We start from the raw sequence: 20,615 nt of genomic DNA, 5'->3' as shown, positions 1-20,615 counted from the left end.
ATAAAACCGCGGTTGTATCTACGATTTAGGACGTCCAAAAGGAACAAAGGCCAAAGACACTGAAAATAAAGACAAGCATATGATTATGTAAGCGGAACTGTGTGATGGGCCGATGGCAACCTAGGATTGGGCAGTGGGACAACACTGTAGCAAGTTCATGTTCCCAAGAAACTCTGAGTCAAATGTCAACGCACGCTATCGGACATTTACGAAGTTTCAGCTTCAATTTCTCTCTCTTTTTTTTCCTCCCACTATTCATATTTTCCTTCATTTTCTCGGCACAAAAAAACGCGGAATTGGCTTATTTTCCTCCCAAAAGGCCATTCACCCTTTTCATGGCAGTTGTCTCGATTCAGTCACGTATCAAGAAGGAGATTCATGGGTTAGTTTGTCTACCAGTTTTCCTCTTTGACGTCTGTTGTTGTTGTTGTTGTTGATGATGTTTTTGGTTTATTTTCTTCTTTTTATTGTTGTTGGTTTTCCGAAACAGAGTTGTTGATTTGGGGTTGATTTCTGGGGTTTCTGGAGTTTTGGATTCGTCTTTTGTGTTATTCTTTGATAGGACTATGCGATAGAGCATGACAAAAAATTTTGTGTGATTGTACTAGATCTTCATGGCATATGCAGCTTGAAATTTCTTGAACTTGATTTGTGATCGTGAATTTTCAGTAATTTTTCTTCATTCCTGGGTCATGGGTAAGTGGGCTTCCTCCATCTTCTTCACTTCTGGGTCTGGTTCTTTGCAGCAGTTCAGATGGGCTGGTGGGTTTCACTTCTCTTGTAAGTGTAACTGTTGAATCACCTCTTGTAACCTAGAACTGCTGAATCCATTCTCTTGCAAAGTGAATTTCTTATCCATAGAGCCTTTGAATTTTTTATTTCTTTCCCCTATAACATCGCAACAATTTCCCCACGTCTGAGATTAAATTCTATCTGGGGGGCTTTCTCTTGTACCCCAGTTCATGTTTTGTCCTTTTGAGTCTGTTCTGGCAACGATTTGATTTGATTTGATTCGGGTTCCTCCAATTTGAGAGGCTTGGTAGATTTGGGTCTCCATTTCCTTTTGAGGGTTTTCAAGGTTTCGATTTTTTGGTTGGTGATTCTTTCCCTCCATCAATCTTCCTTGTCATGGAGGAGTGCAGAGCAATAATCCCAACCTATGAAGGAGAAGAACATGTGGTGGCTGCAGCTCATCATATGGTGAAGGCACTAATGGCAAGTAAGAACCTCACGGGGGATTTCAAAAAAATCCTAGTGGATCTTGACACCCACCTGTCCACCATGACCATCCTCAATGAAAGAAAGGGAGATGAATTGAGTGAGGTTGAATTGCGGCTCAAATGTGCAGAGAAGAAGATAATGAATCGGGAGTCGAAGCAGTTGATGATATGGGACTCGGGTTCTAAGCAAGTGTTGGAGTATCTGCAAGCTGTTGAAGAAGTCCAAACCTTGAAAGAAAGTTTGGAGAGCTTGTCTTTGAATGGAGGTGAGAAACAGAAGAGACTACTTCGCCAAGCGGAGAGCATTCTGCAGATCGCAATGGTAAGGCTTGAGGAAGAGCTACTCCACATTCTTCGACACAAGAAGCAATCATTTGAGCCTGAATTCGCATCTTTTCATTCTTGTGAGGAGGTTGTTGTGTATGAAGAATCCATTGTTTCGGTGGAAGATGACATCTCTGAGGACTCATCAAGGAGAGATAGCAATGGGGATGAATCCAAGGAATATACAATAGGTTTGATCAATCCAGAAGTAATTCCTCATCTCAAATCCATTGCAAATGTGATGTTTGCTTCCAACTATGACCAGGAATTTTGCCAGGCTTTCATTGGTGCCCGGAAAGATGCCTTGGATGAGTACTTGGGCATTCTTGAGCTGGAGAAACTCAGCATTGAGGATGTGCTGAGGATGGATTGGGGAAACTTGAACTACGAGATAAAGAAGTGGATCAGGGCTATGAAGATAATCATTCGGGTTTATCTGGCTAGCGAGAAACGGCTATGCGACCACATCTTGGGGGATTTTGGATCCATTAATCCAATTTGCTTTGTTGAAACTTCAAAGGTTTCAATGTTGCGCCTCTTGAATTTTGGTGAAGCTGTAGCAATTGGGCAGCATCTGCCGGAGAAGTTGTTCAGCTTATTGAACATGTATGAGGCTCTGGCAGATCTTCTCCTACACATAGATGCTCTGTTCTCTGAAGAAGCCGGCGCTTCCATCAGGATTGATTTCCACAAGCTTCAAAGGGAATTGGGTGATGCTGCGGGAGCAACTTTTATGGAATTTGAGACTGCTATTGCATCATACACATCAACGAGCCCTTTCCCAGGAGGTGGCATTCTCCATCTCACCAGGTATGTCATGAATTACATCAAGATCCTTACTGAATACAGCAATACGCTCAATTTGCTTCTCAAGGACCAGAATGGGGAGGATCCAGAGCCTCTTATTGAAGCAGAGAATGCGCAGGGTGTTCCTTCTCAAGTAGTCTGTCCAGTAGCTCATCACCTTCGTTCAATCGCATCTCTCCTGGAATCTAACCTTGAAAGCAGATCCAAATTATACAAAGATGTGTCTTTACAACACATATTTTTGATGAACAACATTCACTACATGGTCCAGAAGGTTAAGGGGTCTGAACTAAGGGGTTTCTTTGGTGATGAATGGATCAGGAAGCACATGGTGAAGGTTCAGCAGCGTGTGACAAGCTACGAGAGAACTACTTGGAGTTCAGTCCTTTCTTTGCTTAGAGAAGATGGAAATTCGGGTTCAAGTTCACCCTGGAAGATGATTCTTAAAGAGAGGTGCAGGGGCTTCAGTATTGCTTTTGAGGAGGTATACAAAAACCAGACAGCCTGGTTTATCCCTGATCCTCAGCTTCGTGATAATTTACGAATTTTGACTTCACAGAAAATAATCCAGGCATATCGGGGTTTTATTGGGAGGAACTCTGAAAATCTCAGTGACAAGCACATCAAGTACTCAGCAGATGATCTGGAGAATTATGTCCACAATCTCTTTGAAGGGTCACCAAAATCACTGAACAATAGAAGGAAGTGAAATCTGAATAGTTTTGAGTTTCAGTATTCGTTTTCTTTGCTCCTTAATTATTTCATATTTGTCATTGATGTAAACATGTTAAGTGATTCACTCTATGGCTACAGTCAACGGTTCTCAAGCCGCAAAACTAGGCTGTTATATAACTGTAACTTTATCTTGTGATAATATTGAGTGGGATTATAGGCAGGGTTATATGGTTATTTCCTTCCCTCTTTTTTGCTATGCTCTATGTGCCTATGTTTTTTAATATTAGCATGGGAAGATGCTGGTAAAGAACTCAACACTGCCTGATCACATTTTCAGGGTCCAAAACATTAAACAATGCCTTAGATCCTAGACCCAAATCCTTCTATGCTCCAGGGGTACAATTAAAACTGAAAATAGAAACCGAAAAACAGAGTACTCCTTGCAAAACTAGGACAATGCTACCCTTTTTGTTTACTCAGATTAAACTGGTCCAGGATTTTGTCCCAATTCCAGTTAATTGTGTTTGTGTTTGAAGATGAGAAAGTGATGATGATAGTGATGGCATTCAATGTTGGACAGAAGCATCCTAGTGATCTTGACACTTCCTGTTGTACAGGGCCCCCAAGGCCTGGACGCATTCAAACTGGTTTTCTATATGGTGTTGCCGTCCTCCTTGGTTGAGCTTGACCTAGTTTGGTTGAGGCACTAGTTGGGTATAAGCCAGGAAGGTGGATAAGGTGGTGAACATGATAGTCTTTAATCCAGCCAAAAGTGACTGTGTGATACTGGCCCTTGATAACTTCCATGGCTGGACAAAGTCAAGACCCTGAAGACCTAGGCAGCTTTATCAGGGTTTTTTCAGGTACATGTGCAACATAAAGATGCAAGTTGGGGGTGCAGTTGATGCATGGGTACAAACCATAGTACACCACATTCATTTCAGCCATTTTCTTCAAAATTGCTATGACTTGTACTCAGAAAATAAACTTGCACATTTCAGTTCTAATGCTTATCTAACCAATCTTTCACAAGCTTTAAGGTTATTTTTGGTTGGCTGAATATAACATCGGATAGAATAAGAGAAGGGCTAGCATATCCTATCCCAAGTTTGGTTGGTGATAGGATAGAATAACTAATAAGTTATATCACATCAATTATCTTATCTTACATTCAACCAAATATTTTTTGATCGGTGATGAAATATATTATCCATTATCTCTTTTATATCCATTCTACACGAAATATGTTAATTTTAAGCTAAGAAGTAAGATATATATATCCCATGTATCATAAATTTATTTATTTATTTTTATCAATTTTTCATTTTTTTTTACATTACTTATTTTTCAAAATAAAAATCTTTTATTATAAAATTAGATTTATGGCTAAAAAATATTTATAAAATATATTGTAAAATAACATTAATATTATATACATACATACATATATATATATATATATATGTATGTATGTATGTATTAGTTTTATAAATTGAATAACATAATATATTTATTTATTTATAAAGTTTAAATATTTTAACCATGAATACAAAATATTGTAAAACATAAAAGAAATTTCATATTTTTTTAAATAAAAAATATTGGAATGCAATATAATTTTTATTTTAAATATTAAAAAATAATATATATTTTATTTTATTTTATTTTTTTATTCATTTTACAAATTAAATATAAACATAGCAGAACATATCTCATTAGATATGCTACCTTAGGATATTATGTTCATTGAATTTAATATCCAAGGATATCATATCTCATTAGAAATCATATCCTAAGATATGCATTTCCTATCTAACGGGATATAATATCCTAAGATCGTATCCTACCTTATCCTATCGTATCCCGTCAACCAAATATAGCCTAAGATTATTTAAGATTTCTACACATAAAAACATAGTAAATACTCACTTCATAGCATCCAACAAGAGAAACACACACATTTCAGAACAAGAGATTAATTTGAGCGATTTTAAAGACTTCGGCTTGGTCTTTAAACAAATATAGTTGGATCATAACCATAAGAAAGTGCAAGAAATAAAAGCAGCCACCAATGGTAAAAGGTATCTATATCATAAGGAATCTTTCAAACGACAAAACCTCATGTTTAATGGATCCATATAAAAGACTAAACCGACAGCATTAAAGTATGAAACTGTTCTCAGGGTATCAAAGTCATCAGTCATGTACTCCCACTGCCCAGTAAAACTCCACAATTTTGCTTAGCATTTGAAAGATACATGCCAAGCATTTAATGGATTCAGTGTGGTCAAATAAAAATAATGACAGGATAGTTTTCATCATCTTCCTTTGTTCTATTAGTCTCTTGTAGAGAATGATCTTGGCTCAATGACCAAATAAAATGCAATTAGATATGACTCATGATATGAACAACCTACTTGACAACAGTTAAAAGTATGATTTCCTTCCAAAGCACCCCATACCCAATTCTCTTTGTTTTCAAAATGTTAATTTAAACATACAAAAATTAGCTTTGCACATTTATATATGATAAAATCTCTTAACTGCTTCTTCTTACCAAACTACCACTACAAAGTTGAGCTGGTCACATCTAGGATATTTTCTCCAGAAACTGGATCAATAAAGATGTGAGCTTCTTATTTCATCATTTCAGAGGATAGTTTGAGAAGAAATTATATAAGCGACCAACGCAGTTATATATCTAATGCACTGCAGAGGCTTCCCTACTTCAAAATTTGTGGCAAAGAAATAAGTAGATGCCAGAAAATAGTTGTTAGCACCATTCTAAGAAAGAAAAGGAAATTTCTCAAAAGCCACAACCAGGAGGGCCTCAAGATTTTTTATTTATTAACCCCGCATTCTGGCATACCTACCACAAAGTAGAAGTAAGCACAGGAAAAATCTGCCAGTTAACTGAAAGTTTGTGTCCAATAGCTCCCTTGGCTCCTTGGATTAACACTATTATTCCTGGGATTACACACTTCTCCATGTCCTGTGTGCCCCTTCCAACCTTTTATATCACAATATTCACTACCCAAAACTTGTATTGAGTTCCACTTCCTATTTTTGTCATTGCAAAAAGTCATGTGAAATTTTACAGGTAAACTGACTTCCAGAGACCCAGGTTCCCATAACATGGAAGTGAAATTTTGAGATTTATTATATTTTTATTGTATGTTTTCTGACAATCCATTTCATTTTGACATAGCTAATACAGAGGTTCAGCAGAACAAAATAATTCCCCACATTTTGTCTGTTATTCTTTTCAATCTGTATCTTGTGCTTCGATCTCCCATACCATCTCCAATACACATTTTGAATTGTGTGCCTTCAAGCAAGTTCAACCCTCATGATACCTGTATTTTGCCTATGGATTCAATCGCACACTCCATGATTACTTGTTCATTGAAACTAGAGAAACGCTTCTTACAAAGAATGGACGAGACTCAACCATTCTAGTTACCATGCTTACTACCCTCTGCATCCCCTTCCTTGCACTCAAGATGATAACTTAAGTTATGGCCAGGTCCCATGGTGTGAATAAGTAGTTTTTTGCAAGACCCAGAGAATAAACCATTGCCACAATGCTGATTGTTAGCAACAGGAATCAAATGGGTGGTTTTATAACTAGTTCTTGTTTCTTCCTAAATTTTTCTCCCCTTTTCTATGTTTCAATTTTCAACCCTTTCTGAATAGCTTTTACCCACTCCAATTCTTTTAGGTCCAGAAAATATTTCTTTGGTTAATTTCCCTTGGGACCTGATGCAATTTTCAGAGCTCATCCACAAGGTAAGAGTGCTAGAATCAAGGGAGGATAGCCTACTTTGAAGGGAGGAAAAAAAGGGACATGCCAAGTGAAATATTTCTATAACTTTTTACGTGATGAGAATCAAGCACTGTTCCCTACCAAAGGAATTTGAAGCACTTGTGCCCCTTCGAGAATTTGTTTTTTTGCTTGGGAGGCTAAGTGGGAGAAGATCCTAACCATTGATGCTCTTATAAGGAAAGGACAATCAATGACTAATATATGCAGTCTTTGCAAAGTCAATGAGGAATCAATAAACCACATTCTTATCCATTGCAACAAAACTAGAAAGATGTGGGACATGTTGTTAGCAATCTTCAAGCTTCAGTTGATATTTTTAGATTCTGTGAAATAGCTCCCCTTCTGGGTTGGAGGGTGAAAGGCCACACATGGTGGAGAAGGGTGTGGAGCATGGCCCCTCTTTGTTTGTTTTGGTGTGTGGCAGGGAAGAAATAGAAGGATCTTCGATGGGGAAGAGCTGACGGACCTTAAGCTAAAAGAAACCCCTATTAGGTCGCTTATTTAATGGTGTAGAATCCCTTTAGAGAGGGAATGTGCTTCTTTGTTTGCATTGCAGCTTCCTTTTGTCCAGGTGCCTCCCCTTGTATACTCCCTATGTACATAGGGTGCACCTCCTTTTTTTGATTGACACTTTTTAATATATCTTTTTGTTTGCCTATAAACAAAATACAAATTTTTTTTAAAAAAAAAAAATTGTCCTTACCCTTTATTTGTTTGAGGAGTCTCTTACCTAAACAAATTTGATCACAATTCAAATTGATTATAAAACAAGTAAAAATATGAGAACACTTTGTGGAGCCAGTACAATCACAAAGACAAGACATGGATTCCATCAATAGGTAATTCCAATAAAAAATAAGTTATAATTCTAGAACATCAAGAGGTTCAAAGAACATTGTACAATAAAAGCTTCAAGCAAGAATCGAGTGAAGAAATAAAACAACACACCTAGCAAAATTGACACTGGAAGAGCTGGCAATGCTTTCTGATAAATTGCCAATAGCATTAACGTAACACCAAGACCAGCTATGATAGCAAGATAACATGCATAAACCGTCATAAAATCATACATTGCTGCCCTGCCAACTAGCACACTGTAGAAGATAAAATCCCCTAAGCCCAACTTGATTGCACCAGAAGATCCCAGCCCAATTCCCTCAAATGGCAAATTTTCAGTAGACACAGAATCTTCCTGTCCATGCTCCCCAACATTAATTCGATGATCAATTAATGGCACAACAAGCTCTGAGTTCCCTTCTGAAACCCGACCCTCCTCAGCATTGACCAAACTAGTCTCTTGCTCGCCACTTCCAACAGATAAACATGTCCCAAGAGTCGAATTTGAAGCCACATCAGGATTAACATTTACATCAGAAGTAGCCAAATTATTTGAATTTTCGCTCAAATTTGATCCAACACCCCTCCTTTCTCTCCATGCCCTCCTTTGAGCTACACCACCTCCTGGACATGAATCTTGATAAGTCACTGGTCTGGCCTCATAAACCAAAGCCGGAATGTCTTCATCCCTGGATATTGCAAGCTCAACTAAGAGCCTTAAAGGGCCACCAGGCAACAAAACTGCAGCCAAATCATACAATGCCATGGCCACCAATAGCACCCATGTAGTCCATTCAGGTAGAAGAGTAAACCAATATGCAACCAACATCCCAATCACCACCAAATACCCTTGAGTTACCAAGATCGCCATCTTTGACATGAACACGGCCAAAACACCCACAACAGTGAAATTGAACAAAACAACAAGAAATGTAATACAGTCAATGGGAAAGCTGAAATCCTGGATCAAGAACAGAGTAATTTCACCACCCATGAAGCCCAAAACAATGAAAGAAGAGAAACCCATATAGTACTTGAGGAACTTAGTGCATCTCAAATAGAAAAGAAGGACCAGAAGGAAGGTCACCACAGTGACAACACCCACAAAAACAAGTGAATTCAAAAGGGCACCTTTGAATTTGTCCCATGTCGAGTCTGAGCTGTCCTCGCTGTATGCTATGGTTGCTATGGTAGAAACTGAAGAAGACGATGAAGAGGTGTCGGAGTTGAGGATGGTTACAAGAAGGACCACCAGGAACATGCAGATTGAGACTGGAGATATGATTCTGATGATTTCTTCGCCAAGAGATTCAATAATGCTTCTGGGTCTTCGGTTTTGGGCCATTGGGGTTCCAATTTTAGGATCAATTTTGATTCTTGATGGCGTTTCGATTGATGGGTCCTTGAGATTTGTTTGGGGTTTGAAGGGTAGACACAAAATTTGCAGCTTCCCAGCTTCCTCTTGACCTTTGGGTAGGCGGGTAAGGGTCTGTTTGCCCCATCTTCTACCACAGATAATAAAATTTTCCAAAAATATTAGAAAAATTAATTGTATTATGTAGGTAATGCCAGACCATGATATTCAAAATTTCAAGTGGACTTTTGGGTGAAATATAATATAAAATATTTCTTTTACGGTTTAACAATTTAATCTCTTATTCTAAACTCACATTAAGTTCGGTTGTTTTTTATGGTCATTGAAACTTTTAATTCTTTGGTGGTTCTATGATAATTTTGTATATAATAATTTAATGTTTGAAAATTATTAATTTAATAACAAATATTATATTATCATAGATAAAAATTAAAACGACTTATTCATTTGGTTTTCTATGAACATTTAAACCATTTGTATAATAAATTTATCCCGATAACTTTAGGGATTAGAATCCTAGAATATCAATAATTTAATATTTTAAAATGAATCAATCTTTTAAATAATACATATGTTATGTAAAAGTTAAAAACTGCATATGTTTTTGTTTTTTTTATAATTATTTAGACTTTTAGCTTTCTCTTATCATTTTTTAAAATAATATTGTTAAATCAAAATTTACGAACTTTATAGGTCATTAGTAAAATAGAATATTAATAATTTAATATTTAAATTTAAATTTAATTTTTTAATAATTAGTAATAATTTATATTATGTCTCTTTATATTAGTGTCATTCCCAATTTTATGGTTTTTTTAATGTAAATTTTATATGAAAAATCAAATCAATATAGGTGTAACGTGGGAAGAGATAATGCTTTAGAAGGTGATTGATAATTATAAAGATTTGATTTTATTATCTTAAATGCATGAATTATTTTTTATCATATTAAATAAGATATTTTAAATTAAATTTGAGTTTTTTCTCTATATTCATTATAAAAAAAGTAGTTTGATTATAAATTATTTTCTTTAAATAATTAAAATAATATATATCCTATTGTATTAATAGATAGTATATAATAATAATATAAAATTATTTAAATTATTTTTTTAATTAAATTAGTGGGTGTTTGATAAACCAACTTAATAACTTAATTTAAGTAATGTAAATTAAGTATATTTGAAAATATAACTTAATAATACAACTTAAAGTCAAAAATAATTTTAAATAATAATAAAAAAATAATTTATTTTTAAGTCCATATTTTTATTTTATCTTTGGGTTTGTTACACTTTACCTCCTAACCTACAACGTTTTTTTGCACATTACCCATTCGAGTTCAAAATTGCACAATGTACCCTTCATTCTTTATACTTGCATGCAATGTACGCTTTTTAACTCACGATGCTACTTTTTTAGATGAGAGGGCATATGTTGTCGACACGATCAAGGGCAAAAATGTCAATTTCTTTGTAAACCTCCAACCTCAAGCTCTTCTGGTCAACCATTACTCCCCAAATTGTAGCTCACCTCCTCTCGTTCTTTTTTCCCATTCAAAGCCCTAGAATCCCAATCCTACAAAACTACTACTAAAACCCCATATAAATTTTTTCTTCTCGGTTGTTCCTCTTTGCTCAAGATATGGTTTCCCAAAATTTCTACCCAAAATTTCCCCAAATTCTCTTAAACATCAAATTGCAATCCTAACCCAAAAACGAAAATATAACATAAAAACCCTAACCTTCCTCTATTTGGTTGAGTTTTATTTTCCCCAAATTTTATGAAAATCAAAACGAAATCCTAACCCTACCCATCTTTCTCTACATGTTTCTACTCATTAAAGAAATAGCAATAGAAAGAAATATTGTTAAATTCATGTCTTCTATTCGATGTCAATCCTACATTAGCTTCCTTTAGATTCTAGGGCTTCGATTTTGAGATCTAACACCAACAACAAGGAGGAACAGTCGAGGAGAAGATGGTTGGAATTTCGGGTTTTAATATAACAATGACCCTTTCACACTCACTTTAAAAAAAGTGATACTTTTGCTTTCAGTCACGCAAAAAGCACATGTGTCTTCTGTCCAAAAAATTAACACTATCAGTAAAAAAAATGTACATTGCATACGATTATAAATGATAGAGGGTACATTGCTCAATTTTAAATTCGATGGAGCAATGTGCAAAACACACAATAGGTTAGGAGAGTAAAGTGTAATAAACCCTTTATCTTTTTACCTTTATTTGCCTTAGTTACCCTCACAATCTTCTTCACTGCTCCACGATCTTCATTGTTACTCAACTTTCTCTACCTTAATTATAATTTATGAAAATAAATATGTAAATTTGATGATTTAGAATATTTTTTAAGTTAATTTTATCAAACAACCTTAATATCTAAAGTAAAAATTAAGTAATAAGTTTTAAGTCAACAACTTAAGTAACTTAAATCATTAAGTAATAAGTATTAAGTTTTACTGAATATCCCCTTAGTTTTATCCCTATTGTAGTTAATAATTTACTCATGTTTGAAAATTATTAATTTTTAATAAATGGTAATGATTTGGATATATTTTATAATTAACTTAATTTTCATCATTATCATATGTAACTTGGTGTCATATCAATAGCTTAATATTTAAAAATCAATTTTAATAAGCCGTAATAATTTCTATAAAATTTCCTTCTAAACTTTATGATATTTTTTCCCAAGATAGTTCAAATTAAACTTCAAAGTTTTCTATGTAAATATTTTTACTTTTTATTTTATTGGATGAAATAATTTAAATTAGATTAAAAATTATTCTTAAAAAAAGTTATAGGTTGGCAATAAATTATCTCTTTTAAATAAAATAATATATAAAATGATATAAATTACTTTTATTACAATCATCTTTCCAACTTCTTCTCTTTTTGAGTAAATATTAAAGATATATATATATATATATATTCAAGAATTAAATAATGAAATAAAAACAAAGATAATTATTGAAAAATATTTTAAAATAAATTTAATTTAATTTTATAATTTCAAATTTATTTATTTATAAAATAATGTGAATCAAAAACCAATACAATATTGATTTTATTACTTCAAATGCACAAAACTTTGTGAATTGTTTTTTACCATATTCAATAAGGTGATTTAAATTAAATTTGAAAATTTTCTATATACATTTTGATTATAAATTATGTTGTTAGATTAAAAATATAAAAATAAAACAATCATACGTATGATACACAAAAATAAAACAATCACACATATATATGAGATTTTAATGTGGTTCAACCAATCATGCTTACGTGATGAGAGAAAATCATTCCACTATACAATAAATAATATTATAGATGATATAATAGATGCAGCTATTGGATTTCTACTCCTTGTAATCATACCCTATCATGAGTCATCATGCTCCACGGGGTATCTTTTGTTCTTCTTCATATGTCTGTCTATCCCGTATGGTATTTATAAGTCCATTTTCATCTCATACATTTTCTTATATTTTAGTATAAAAATATTTATTTTTTTCATAGAAATACCCTTTATATTTTCTTTGTAAAACAATATTTTATTCCAAAACTTATATGAAAATAATAAAAATATTTATTGTTTTCCATAAAAATACCTGTAGACCCCCCCGAGGAGCACAGGGCTTTTCTTTTGCATGATTATTTTTTTGCTGTTCTTCTGACTCCTCTGAAGTGGGCTGGGGCGGCAGATGGGATGGGGGTACGGAGATGGCTTGGATGAGAAGCTAAAAAAAGAAAAAAGGAAAAAGAGAGGGGAGATCTGCAGAAGAGGTGCTGGGTCTTCGGGCAAGGACGAGAGCAAAAAGAAAGGAGAAAGCTGGCTGGAGAGGGGGATAGCTTGAGCTGGATTTTTAGAGAGGAAAGCTGGCTGGAGAGAGAGATAGCTTGAGCCGGATTTTTAGAGAGGATAGCTGGAGGAGAGCTTGAGTAAAGGGAGGAACGCATTCAGACTAGAGAGAGTGGAGAGCAGACCTATTTTAAGAGGGCATTCTTTTTAGCTTGGGGCGTGTTTCTTTGATTCTGAGGTGAGTTTCTCTCTTACTTGGATTCCTATACTTCTCATCTCTTTCCCATTTGCTTGTTTCGCATTTGTTTGTCGAAGTTTGGGTGTGGATGATAATGGATACATGCTTAACTCTGTTGATTTCTGGATCATGCTCTTACTTTGTTGTTTTTGATCTCATTGTCATCCTTATGGTTTAGTATGGGGCTCGTATGACTTTGCTTTATGTATGCTGTGCTAACCCAGTTTCAGGATCCCACCTATTTTGAGCCTCCTGAGATGAGGCCCTATACGTTTGAGTGTGTTGCCTGTTATTCTACTGGTTCTATTCTCAGCATTCACTCTAACCTCTGTTGTTGTTTTCATCCCTATATTCTCACTATAATGGGAATATTATTTGGTCTGAGGTTTGAATAAAATGAGTCGAGGGTTGATGGGGAATTACGACCAGCAGCTAGAGGCTTCTTGACCCTCTTCTTTGCCTGTATTACAGCCATTTGCATCGGAGCATCATCAGTATGTGGTTGTTATTTCCACTGCAGTAATTACAGCAATCACCAACCTACCCCACCTAAATACCTATAAACCCATTCATTCCTCTTACATACGAGAACCATTGTGGTTTTCTTTTATTATTATTTTCTTGCTTGGGAATCATCACATGGCAATGAAGTCAATGGAAGTTTTTTTTGTGGGCCATCCTGGAACGTACATGCCCATTTTTCTTTTGGTCTTACACGTTTTCATTCTAACCTCTAAGTCTTACTTTAGTTTATCTTATTATTATTATTATTATTATTATTTTCTAAATTTCACCTTCAAATAAATTTTTCAAAAAGTTTAGCTACTAAATTTAATTTTTAAAATATCATTTAAAAATAAATCTTCAAGAAATAATAACAATAATTATAAATTCCGATTTCCAAATTCCAATCCCCAATTCCCATAATTCTAATTTTTCACACTTATTTATTTAATTATTATTATTTTCTTATCATTATTCCATTTATCTATTTATTTATTTCCTTTAAAAATCTTAATCATTAAAGTTCAATTTTTCAAAAATTTGTTTTTTTTTAAATTTAATTTTCAATCTCAAAAATTTCACTATTCACTATTCATCCGTCCAAATATCGTTTTATTAATTAATAACCTTATTCCATATTTACCTATTTATTTCCCTTAAAAACCTCAATCATTAAAATCTAATTCTTCAAAATTCCGATTTCCAAATTTAGCTATATGAGATTTCAATTGTCCTATTTCCGAACTTAAGTTTCATTTCCTAATGTTCCAATTACCGTATTTACTCAATTACTCATTTGTTATCATCATTATTTTTATTACCATTTTATTTGTTCATTTCTAAAAAGTCTGTCTTCAAATGATTTTCGAGATTTCCAATTTTCATAAATCAACTTTCATAATTTCTACTTCTCAATTAACTTACAGTTCTGATCTCTTTCAAAATTTAATTCCCAAAGCCCTAATTTTCGTAACTTAGTTTTCCTTAAAAATCCCAAACTTTCAAATAATTCCTCAAAATCCCAATTTCTTTCAAATTTAATTTCTAAAATTCTCATTCTTACATCTACTTCCTAAGAATCCAATTTTCAAATAATCTTTAAAATTCCAATTTTCAAATAACCTCTAAGACTCCAATTTTCAAATGAATTTCAAAAATCCAGTTTTCCTTCGAACAATTTTAATTTCCGTTTGGTGATGCATGTGATATGTTTCGTGCTTTATAATGTGCACTAACCTCATTTTTATGATAGCGCATTGCTCGTTCGTGGCCCAGGTACGCATCTACTCCTATTCTAGTCATTCTCTATTGCATGTTTTGATTCCCATATGCGCTTAATCGATTTGAGTATCTATTGATTTTCCTATTGATTGCCACGTCAGCTTCATTTTATTAGTAGAGACCCGACTTTAGGGACTTAGAGGGGTGCTACGGTCTTTACCGTACCTTCCCGATAAGTAACCTGACCCCCGAACCCGATCTGGTTTTTCACAGACCACTTTTTCCAAAATAAGGAATCACACTTAGAGTTTTTCTTTCTTATTTTGTTTACCCTTTTAAAAATAAAACAAAAATAAGTGGCGACTCCATGTCAATTTTTCTTAATCAACAAAATCATTTTTCAAATTAAATTTGAGCTCGCCATCGAGTGGCAAATGCATGAGCCGAAATGCGGGGTCCACAATACCCTTTATATTTTCTTTGTAAAAACGATATTTTATTTCAAAACTTATATGAAAATAATACAAATAGTTATATTAGATATAGGTTATTTTTTGGATTCAAATACAAGGAGGTTAGTTTTACAAATGTGAGATTATTTTTTTCATTTTAATCAAATAATTTTTTATTCTATTATTATACAAACTCTTTTTTAAATATTAAGTTTTTAAAATTTTGTAACATTGTTTTGCCAGTATTTTTTGGAAACAATTTTTAAAAATAAAGTGAAGTAGAGAATAATTTTTAGATAATAAATAAGAGTTGTTTTGATCGATTTTTTATTTTATTTTAAATATAGATGAATAAAAAATAGTTTTTAAAAAACATGCTGATTAAACTCTTTTAAAGGAAAACATACATAAATAAATAAATAAATAACACAATTGGAAAGGGCGGTAATGTCATTTGACATTTATCATCACCCAGGGCGTATACCGCATTAGCAAATATCTCGCATCGGACGGTTGTCACTCCTCGAAACAAATCCAGCGGTGAATATTAATTTCCGGACCACTTTATATTTCTCCTCAGTTCCTTTATAAAACCCTCTCTGATCAAAACCTTTTAGGGTTTAAGAAAGAGAAGCAAAGGTATGGTCCAAACCCTAATCAGTGGATTTCATTGCCGATCTTGGTTCTATTTCTTGTTTGTCTGTTTGGTTCTCGGTTAAATGTTTTGAAAGGCAATGAGAGCCCGGAATCCAGTGACTGATCGTTGTTGAAGACTTTTACTTTGCCGTTTTTATGAATTCTTGATTTTCCCCCCATCTTATTTGTTGTGTTTTATCGACATCTCGAGAGTGTGTTGTTTTTTTTATTTTTTATTTATTGTGTTTTTTACGTTTAATATGCTTTTCTAGGGTTTGACTTGTTTAGGGTTTGATCGCTCATCGAAATGTTATAGATTAGTGATTCTCTCTTCTCTTTTGCATCAATCCGCGTGTGTTGTTTGCGCGTTGTTTGTGTTTGAAGTTTGAGTGTGGTCCTTTTGTGGTTTTCGTTATTGTTCATTTTTCTACTGTTTGGCTGGTTGCTGCTAGAGTGAAACTGTGGAAGGAGGAGGAAAAGAAGTCACTATATTCCAGTTGTTGTTGTTGTCATTGTATTAAGAAACGGAGAAAAACTCAAGTTTATGGTAAAATGCTAAGAAAAATCCGAAAATAATTTTATGGATGGTTTTAGTATGGAAAATATGAAAAATAAAATAAAATATAATTAAAATAATTCAGAAACTTATACATTTCAAATTATTAAAATTATTTAATTTTTATATATAAAACAAGGGAAATGAGTTTGAAGTAGCTTAGAAAATAATTTACTGATTTTAAATTTATTTTTATTTTCTTTCACTTTTTCTTTCCTTCTACCTTCTCTCTATTTTCTACCCCTCTCATTTTCCTTCAAGTTTTCCCGGAACCAAACATAGCCTATGTGAATGGATTTTATTGTTTTTCGGGGTGTTAACTAAAAGTATGGACGCATTTTGTTATTTCTGAAGGGCTTTTTTACGAAGTTGTTTTTTGTGTTAGGTTTATATCAAATGTAAATCGTGGGGAAGGATGCATGGAAGTTATTTTGATACGTTTTTTGCTAAAATTTTACTTGGAAAAGTTTTGTTTTTTGGACCTTGCCCATTAAAAAAACTTTAGTGTCGATTTGGATAGACTACCAGGTTTTTGTTTTTAAAAAACAAAAAATTAATACTAGCTTCTTCAGAAAATACAAGAACAATTTAGGGTTTTTATTACTTCAAATTTTAAAATTTTTGAAAGTGATTTTCATAGACATAAATGTATAATATTTTATGAGAGTTTATACTTTTTAAATAGAGTCATTACTACTATTTTCTGTTTTTAAAGTGTATCCAAACAAGACTTTAATTAACTTGCCCTCTAAATTGTGTGCTTTTGCACCTCTTTTCTCCCTATTTGTGTGGATAATGCTATCCAGCACACATGAAACTGTAACCAAACACATCCTATGATGTATTGCCATGTTATTCAGTATTTTGATCTCAGGTGGAATATTATAACCTATATATATTTGTTTGCACCCCTTTTCTATGTTTCTCATGCTTCTTGGACACAGTAGGTTGCTAGAAGCACAGTGCATAAAAAAGGTCTACTTTAAGAATCTCTTCTCCCAAATGGCCAAATGCAATGCTAATGATATTGCGTATCAACCTGCTAATCTTCATGAAGGACAAGCACTTTGAATCATTTTCTTTTCCTTTAAATGCTTATTCTTATTATTATTTCATAGCTAGGTCTTTTCTCTTCCCTTTGCCCAATATCTTTAATAAGGAAAGTGGATTTGAGCTTTCCTATTCAGTTGAAAATAATTGTGTTCTTTGCCTAGTTTCTTGGGCGATCTGTTTGTATATTTTGTGTGTACTGTTTTCGTTGCTTCTAGGTGCTTCTAATACATGATTTTATTTACCTATAAAAAAAATAGTTGAAAATAATTGTGTTAAATGGAGACTTTCTTCTTTGATATGTGAATTATAGTTGAGATATGCATGTATGACTTGCACTTCACCGTATGCATTTAAGATTAATATGGCTACCTGATTTTGTTTTCTTACTTTGATTAGGTTTCAGAGATGGCTTTCTTTGGTAAAGTTGGGAACATACTTCGACAGACTGTAAGCAAGCAGGTCAACTCTCAGTTTTCTGTTTCCAACCCATCCATCTACCAAGCAATAAGATGCATGTCATCCTCGAAACTCTTCATTGGAGGTGCATTCATTTTCCCTCTGCATACTAGTTCTTACCCATTTTCATGGCATTGTGTTACACTCCCTTAATTTTGGTGCTGTAGGTCTCTCATATAGCACAGATGACACAAGTTTAAGAGAAGCTTTCCATAAGTATGGGGAAGTCATTGAAGGTATCTGTACTGATCCATCTGACATTTATTAGGTTTCAGACAATTAAGCCAACATGTTCTGTTTGCTGGTTTTTCTGTGAATGGTTTTTGAAAGTATTGATGTTTGAGCTTTATTTTCATTGTATCGTTTTAAAGCGCCCCCCCCCCCCCCCCCCCCCCCCCCCTCCCCTTAAATAAACTTCTCAAGTTAGCAATTTTGAAAAGAAAGGGAATTTGGAATAGAAGGTTTCAAAGAGATGGCGATGTGTTTTGGGTGACACATTCTCTGCATTCATGTCCATTGTCTGTTTGTCTCTTTAATTTTTTTCTTCTTTTGTGTTAATAATATTTGAATGGGTGTTCCATGGGCTTCAGTCTCTCCCTCTGTTGAGCATGTTCACAATTCTTTTAGCAATGGCATTTTCTAGTATGACTGAAAAACATTCCAAATTCCAACTCCATATGCCAGAATCTTAAGAATAAAAAAAAAAGGATTATATGTTTCTTTATTGGAGGGAGCTTTTGTGGGTGGCTGGTTTTTGAGGCAAGTTTTGGATGGATCATTAGTCTATCAGGTTAATTAGTAATGAGAAATTAATGCTCACAACCTGAAATATCTTGCAGCAAGAGTCATTGTGGATCGTGAGACTGGTAGATCCAGAGGATTTGGATTTGTTACTTTCACTTCTAGTGAGGAGGCCTCCAGTGCCATCCAGGCCTTGGATGGACAGGTATTTTTAATCTGTTAACTGATTTTTTTTCTTCATCTATGGTTTGCTTGTGTAAGGATTGGCTAAGGTGATGACCATGAAATGAAGGATGGTTTTTCAAAATCATTGCTAGAATACTTCATAACATATAAACATTTTACTATGTAAATGGTTTTTTACGATGATTAATAAAATTTGGAATTGTATTGATTATTCAAATGCATCCAATGCTACCCAGAGGAATTGGATTTTTTTCTTCATTTATGGTTTGCTGATGATAATTGAAGTGAATGATAGTTTTGAAGATTATTGTTGTAATATGTAATGGCTTATAAGCATTTTAATGTATAAATGTTTCTTACAATAATGTATAAAATATAGCAACTTTTATTGATTATGCAAATGTATCAACCAGAAATCTTGTGCAAATTCCAAGTCTTTGAAGTACAACTTTCATATAAGGGAAAATGTAAATGTGTGAAATTTGACTATGAATTTAATCTCTTTGAGACTGGTCTGATTTTACTTATCAGCAATGTTGGAGGTGAAAAAAGAGGTGAAACTTCAAACTGCCACTTAAATCTCCTGCAATTGACAAAAACTCGTCAAAATGGTTAATGCCTCCATTTATATTTCTCCTTCTTGACTCTCAAATATCTGCTGATACCAGAGATTCTAGAGCCTGCTTTGGCTTAGAAATTAATCTTACAATTGCCATTGAATAGAGAAATGGGGATGGCTTATCACAGAATATATCCTATTTGAGATCATGAAAAGCTTATTTGGTCCTCACTAAATTGGTTTACCCTCTAAGGATTTGGTAATTAAAGGAACCTCAGTTGATATTATATTATATTTTTCTTCCAGGATCTTCATGGCCGTAGGGTGAGAGTGAACTATGCAACGGATAGAGCACGTTCTGGTGGCTTTGGAGGTGGTGGTGGTTATGGAGGTGGCGGTGGTGGCTATGGAGGGGGTGGTTATGGAGGTGGCGGCTATGGTGGAAGTGGCGGCTATGGAGGTGGTGGCTATGGTGGTGGTAGTGGTGGATATGGTGGTGGTGGTGATAGCTATGGGAGTGGAGGTGGAAACTATGGCAGTGGTGGTGGTGGTTATGGTGGGAGTAGCGGTGGCTATGGCAGTGGCGGGAATTTCAGTGTTGCTGGTGGTAGTGACAATTATGTTGGTGGTGCTGCTGGAAGCAGTAGCGGCTTTCCTAGTGGTGGTGGCAGCAGCTTTGCCAGTGGTGGGGCTGATCAGTTGGGTACCAATGAGAGCAGCAGCGTGGGTGATGGTGCTGGGGAGTTTTCTCCAGATGAACCTGCCACAGAAGGAAATTACAGGGATGACGATGATGAACCTGATGACTATGCCAACAGAAGGGCTTGAAAAGTTAGGTTGAAGAATCATCTCCTAGACGTGGGAATGAAAGCACATGACTTTTGCTTCTTATCCAGATTCAAGATAGACTGCCTCTTTCAGTTAACCTTTCCTCCCCATTCCCCTGTTCTCTTTGATTTATTTAGTGCTGGATTTGGCTTTGAGAACTTTAAGAACTTAGATGAACTATTTATTTAGAAACATAAAAGAGTTGTAAACAGACAAGTTCTGCCCCATCTCTTCTTGCATGCAAGTTCTGTTTTTGTTGCTGTACACATTGGAAATTCTTTTCCATGGTATGCCTTCT

General features: G+C 34.3%; 3 protein-coding genes across 3 annotated transcripts; 2 read left to right on the top strand and 1 right to left on the bottom strand.

Annotated features, from left to right (window-relative positions):
- The first annotated feature begins 1,128 nt into the window (after window positions 1-1,128).
- LOC100265529 (exocyst complex component EXO70E2) lies at window positions 1,129-3,060 on the top strand. The gene has a single exon (XM_002280790.5). The coding sequence runs from the start codon at window positions 1,129-1,131 to the stop codon at window positions 3,058-3,060; it is 1,932 nt and encodes a 643-aa protein (XP_002280826.1).
- A 4,619-nt stretch (window positions 3,061-7,679) lies between these two features.
- On the bottom strand, window positions 7,680-9,217 carry LOC100262038 (presenilin-like protein At2g29900). Its single transcript, XM_010664935.3, has one exon. It carries the CDS (start codon window positions 9,032-9,034, stop codon window positions 7,721-7,723), a length of 1,314 nt encoding a protein of 437 aa, XP_010663237.1. The 5' UTR covers window positions 9,035-9,217; the 3' UTR covers window positions 7,680-7,720.
- Window positions 9,218-15,755: 6,538 nt separating this feature from the next.
- On the top strand, window positions 15,756-20,581 carry LOC100256940 (glycine-rich RNA-binding protein blt801). The gene is made up of 5 exons (XM_002283990.5): window positions 15,756-15,941; window positions 17,944-18,088; window positions 18,171-18,239; window positions 18,843-18,949; window positions 19,796-20,581. The coding sequence occupies exons 2-5, from the start codon at window positions 17,953-17,955 to the stop codon at window positions 20,315-20,317; spliced, it is 834 nt and encodes a 277-aa protein (XP_002284026.1). The 5' UTR covers window positions 15,756-15,941; window positions 17,944-17,952; the 3' UTR covers window positions 20,318-20,581.
- Window positions 20,582-20,615: the final 34 nt, after the last annotated feature.

This window comes from Vitis vinifera, chromosome 17 (genome assembly GCF_030704535.1).
Source record: "Vitis vinifera cultivar Pinot Noir 40024 chromosome 17, ASM3070453v1".
In the NCBI taxonomy this organism is placed as follows: domain Eukaryota; kingdom Viridiplantae; phylum Streptophyta; class Magnoliopsida; order Vitales; family Vitaceae; genus Vitis; species Vitis vinifera.
Note: the sequence above shows the minus strand (reverse complement) of the source record. Positions and strands in the feature narration are given on the sequence as shown.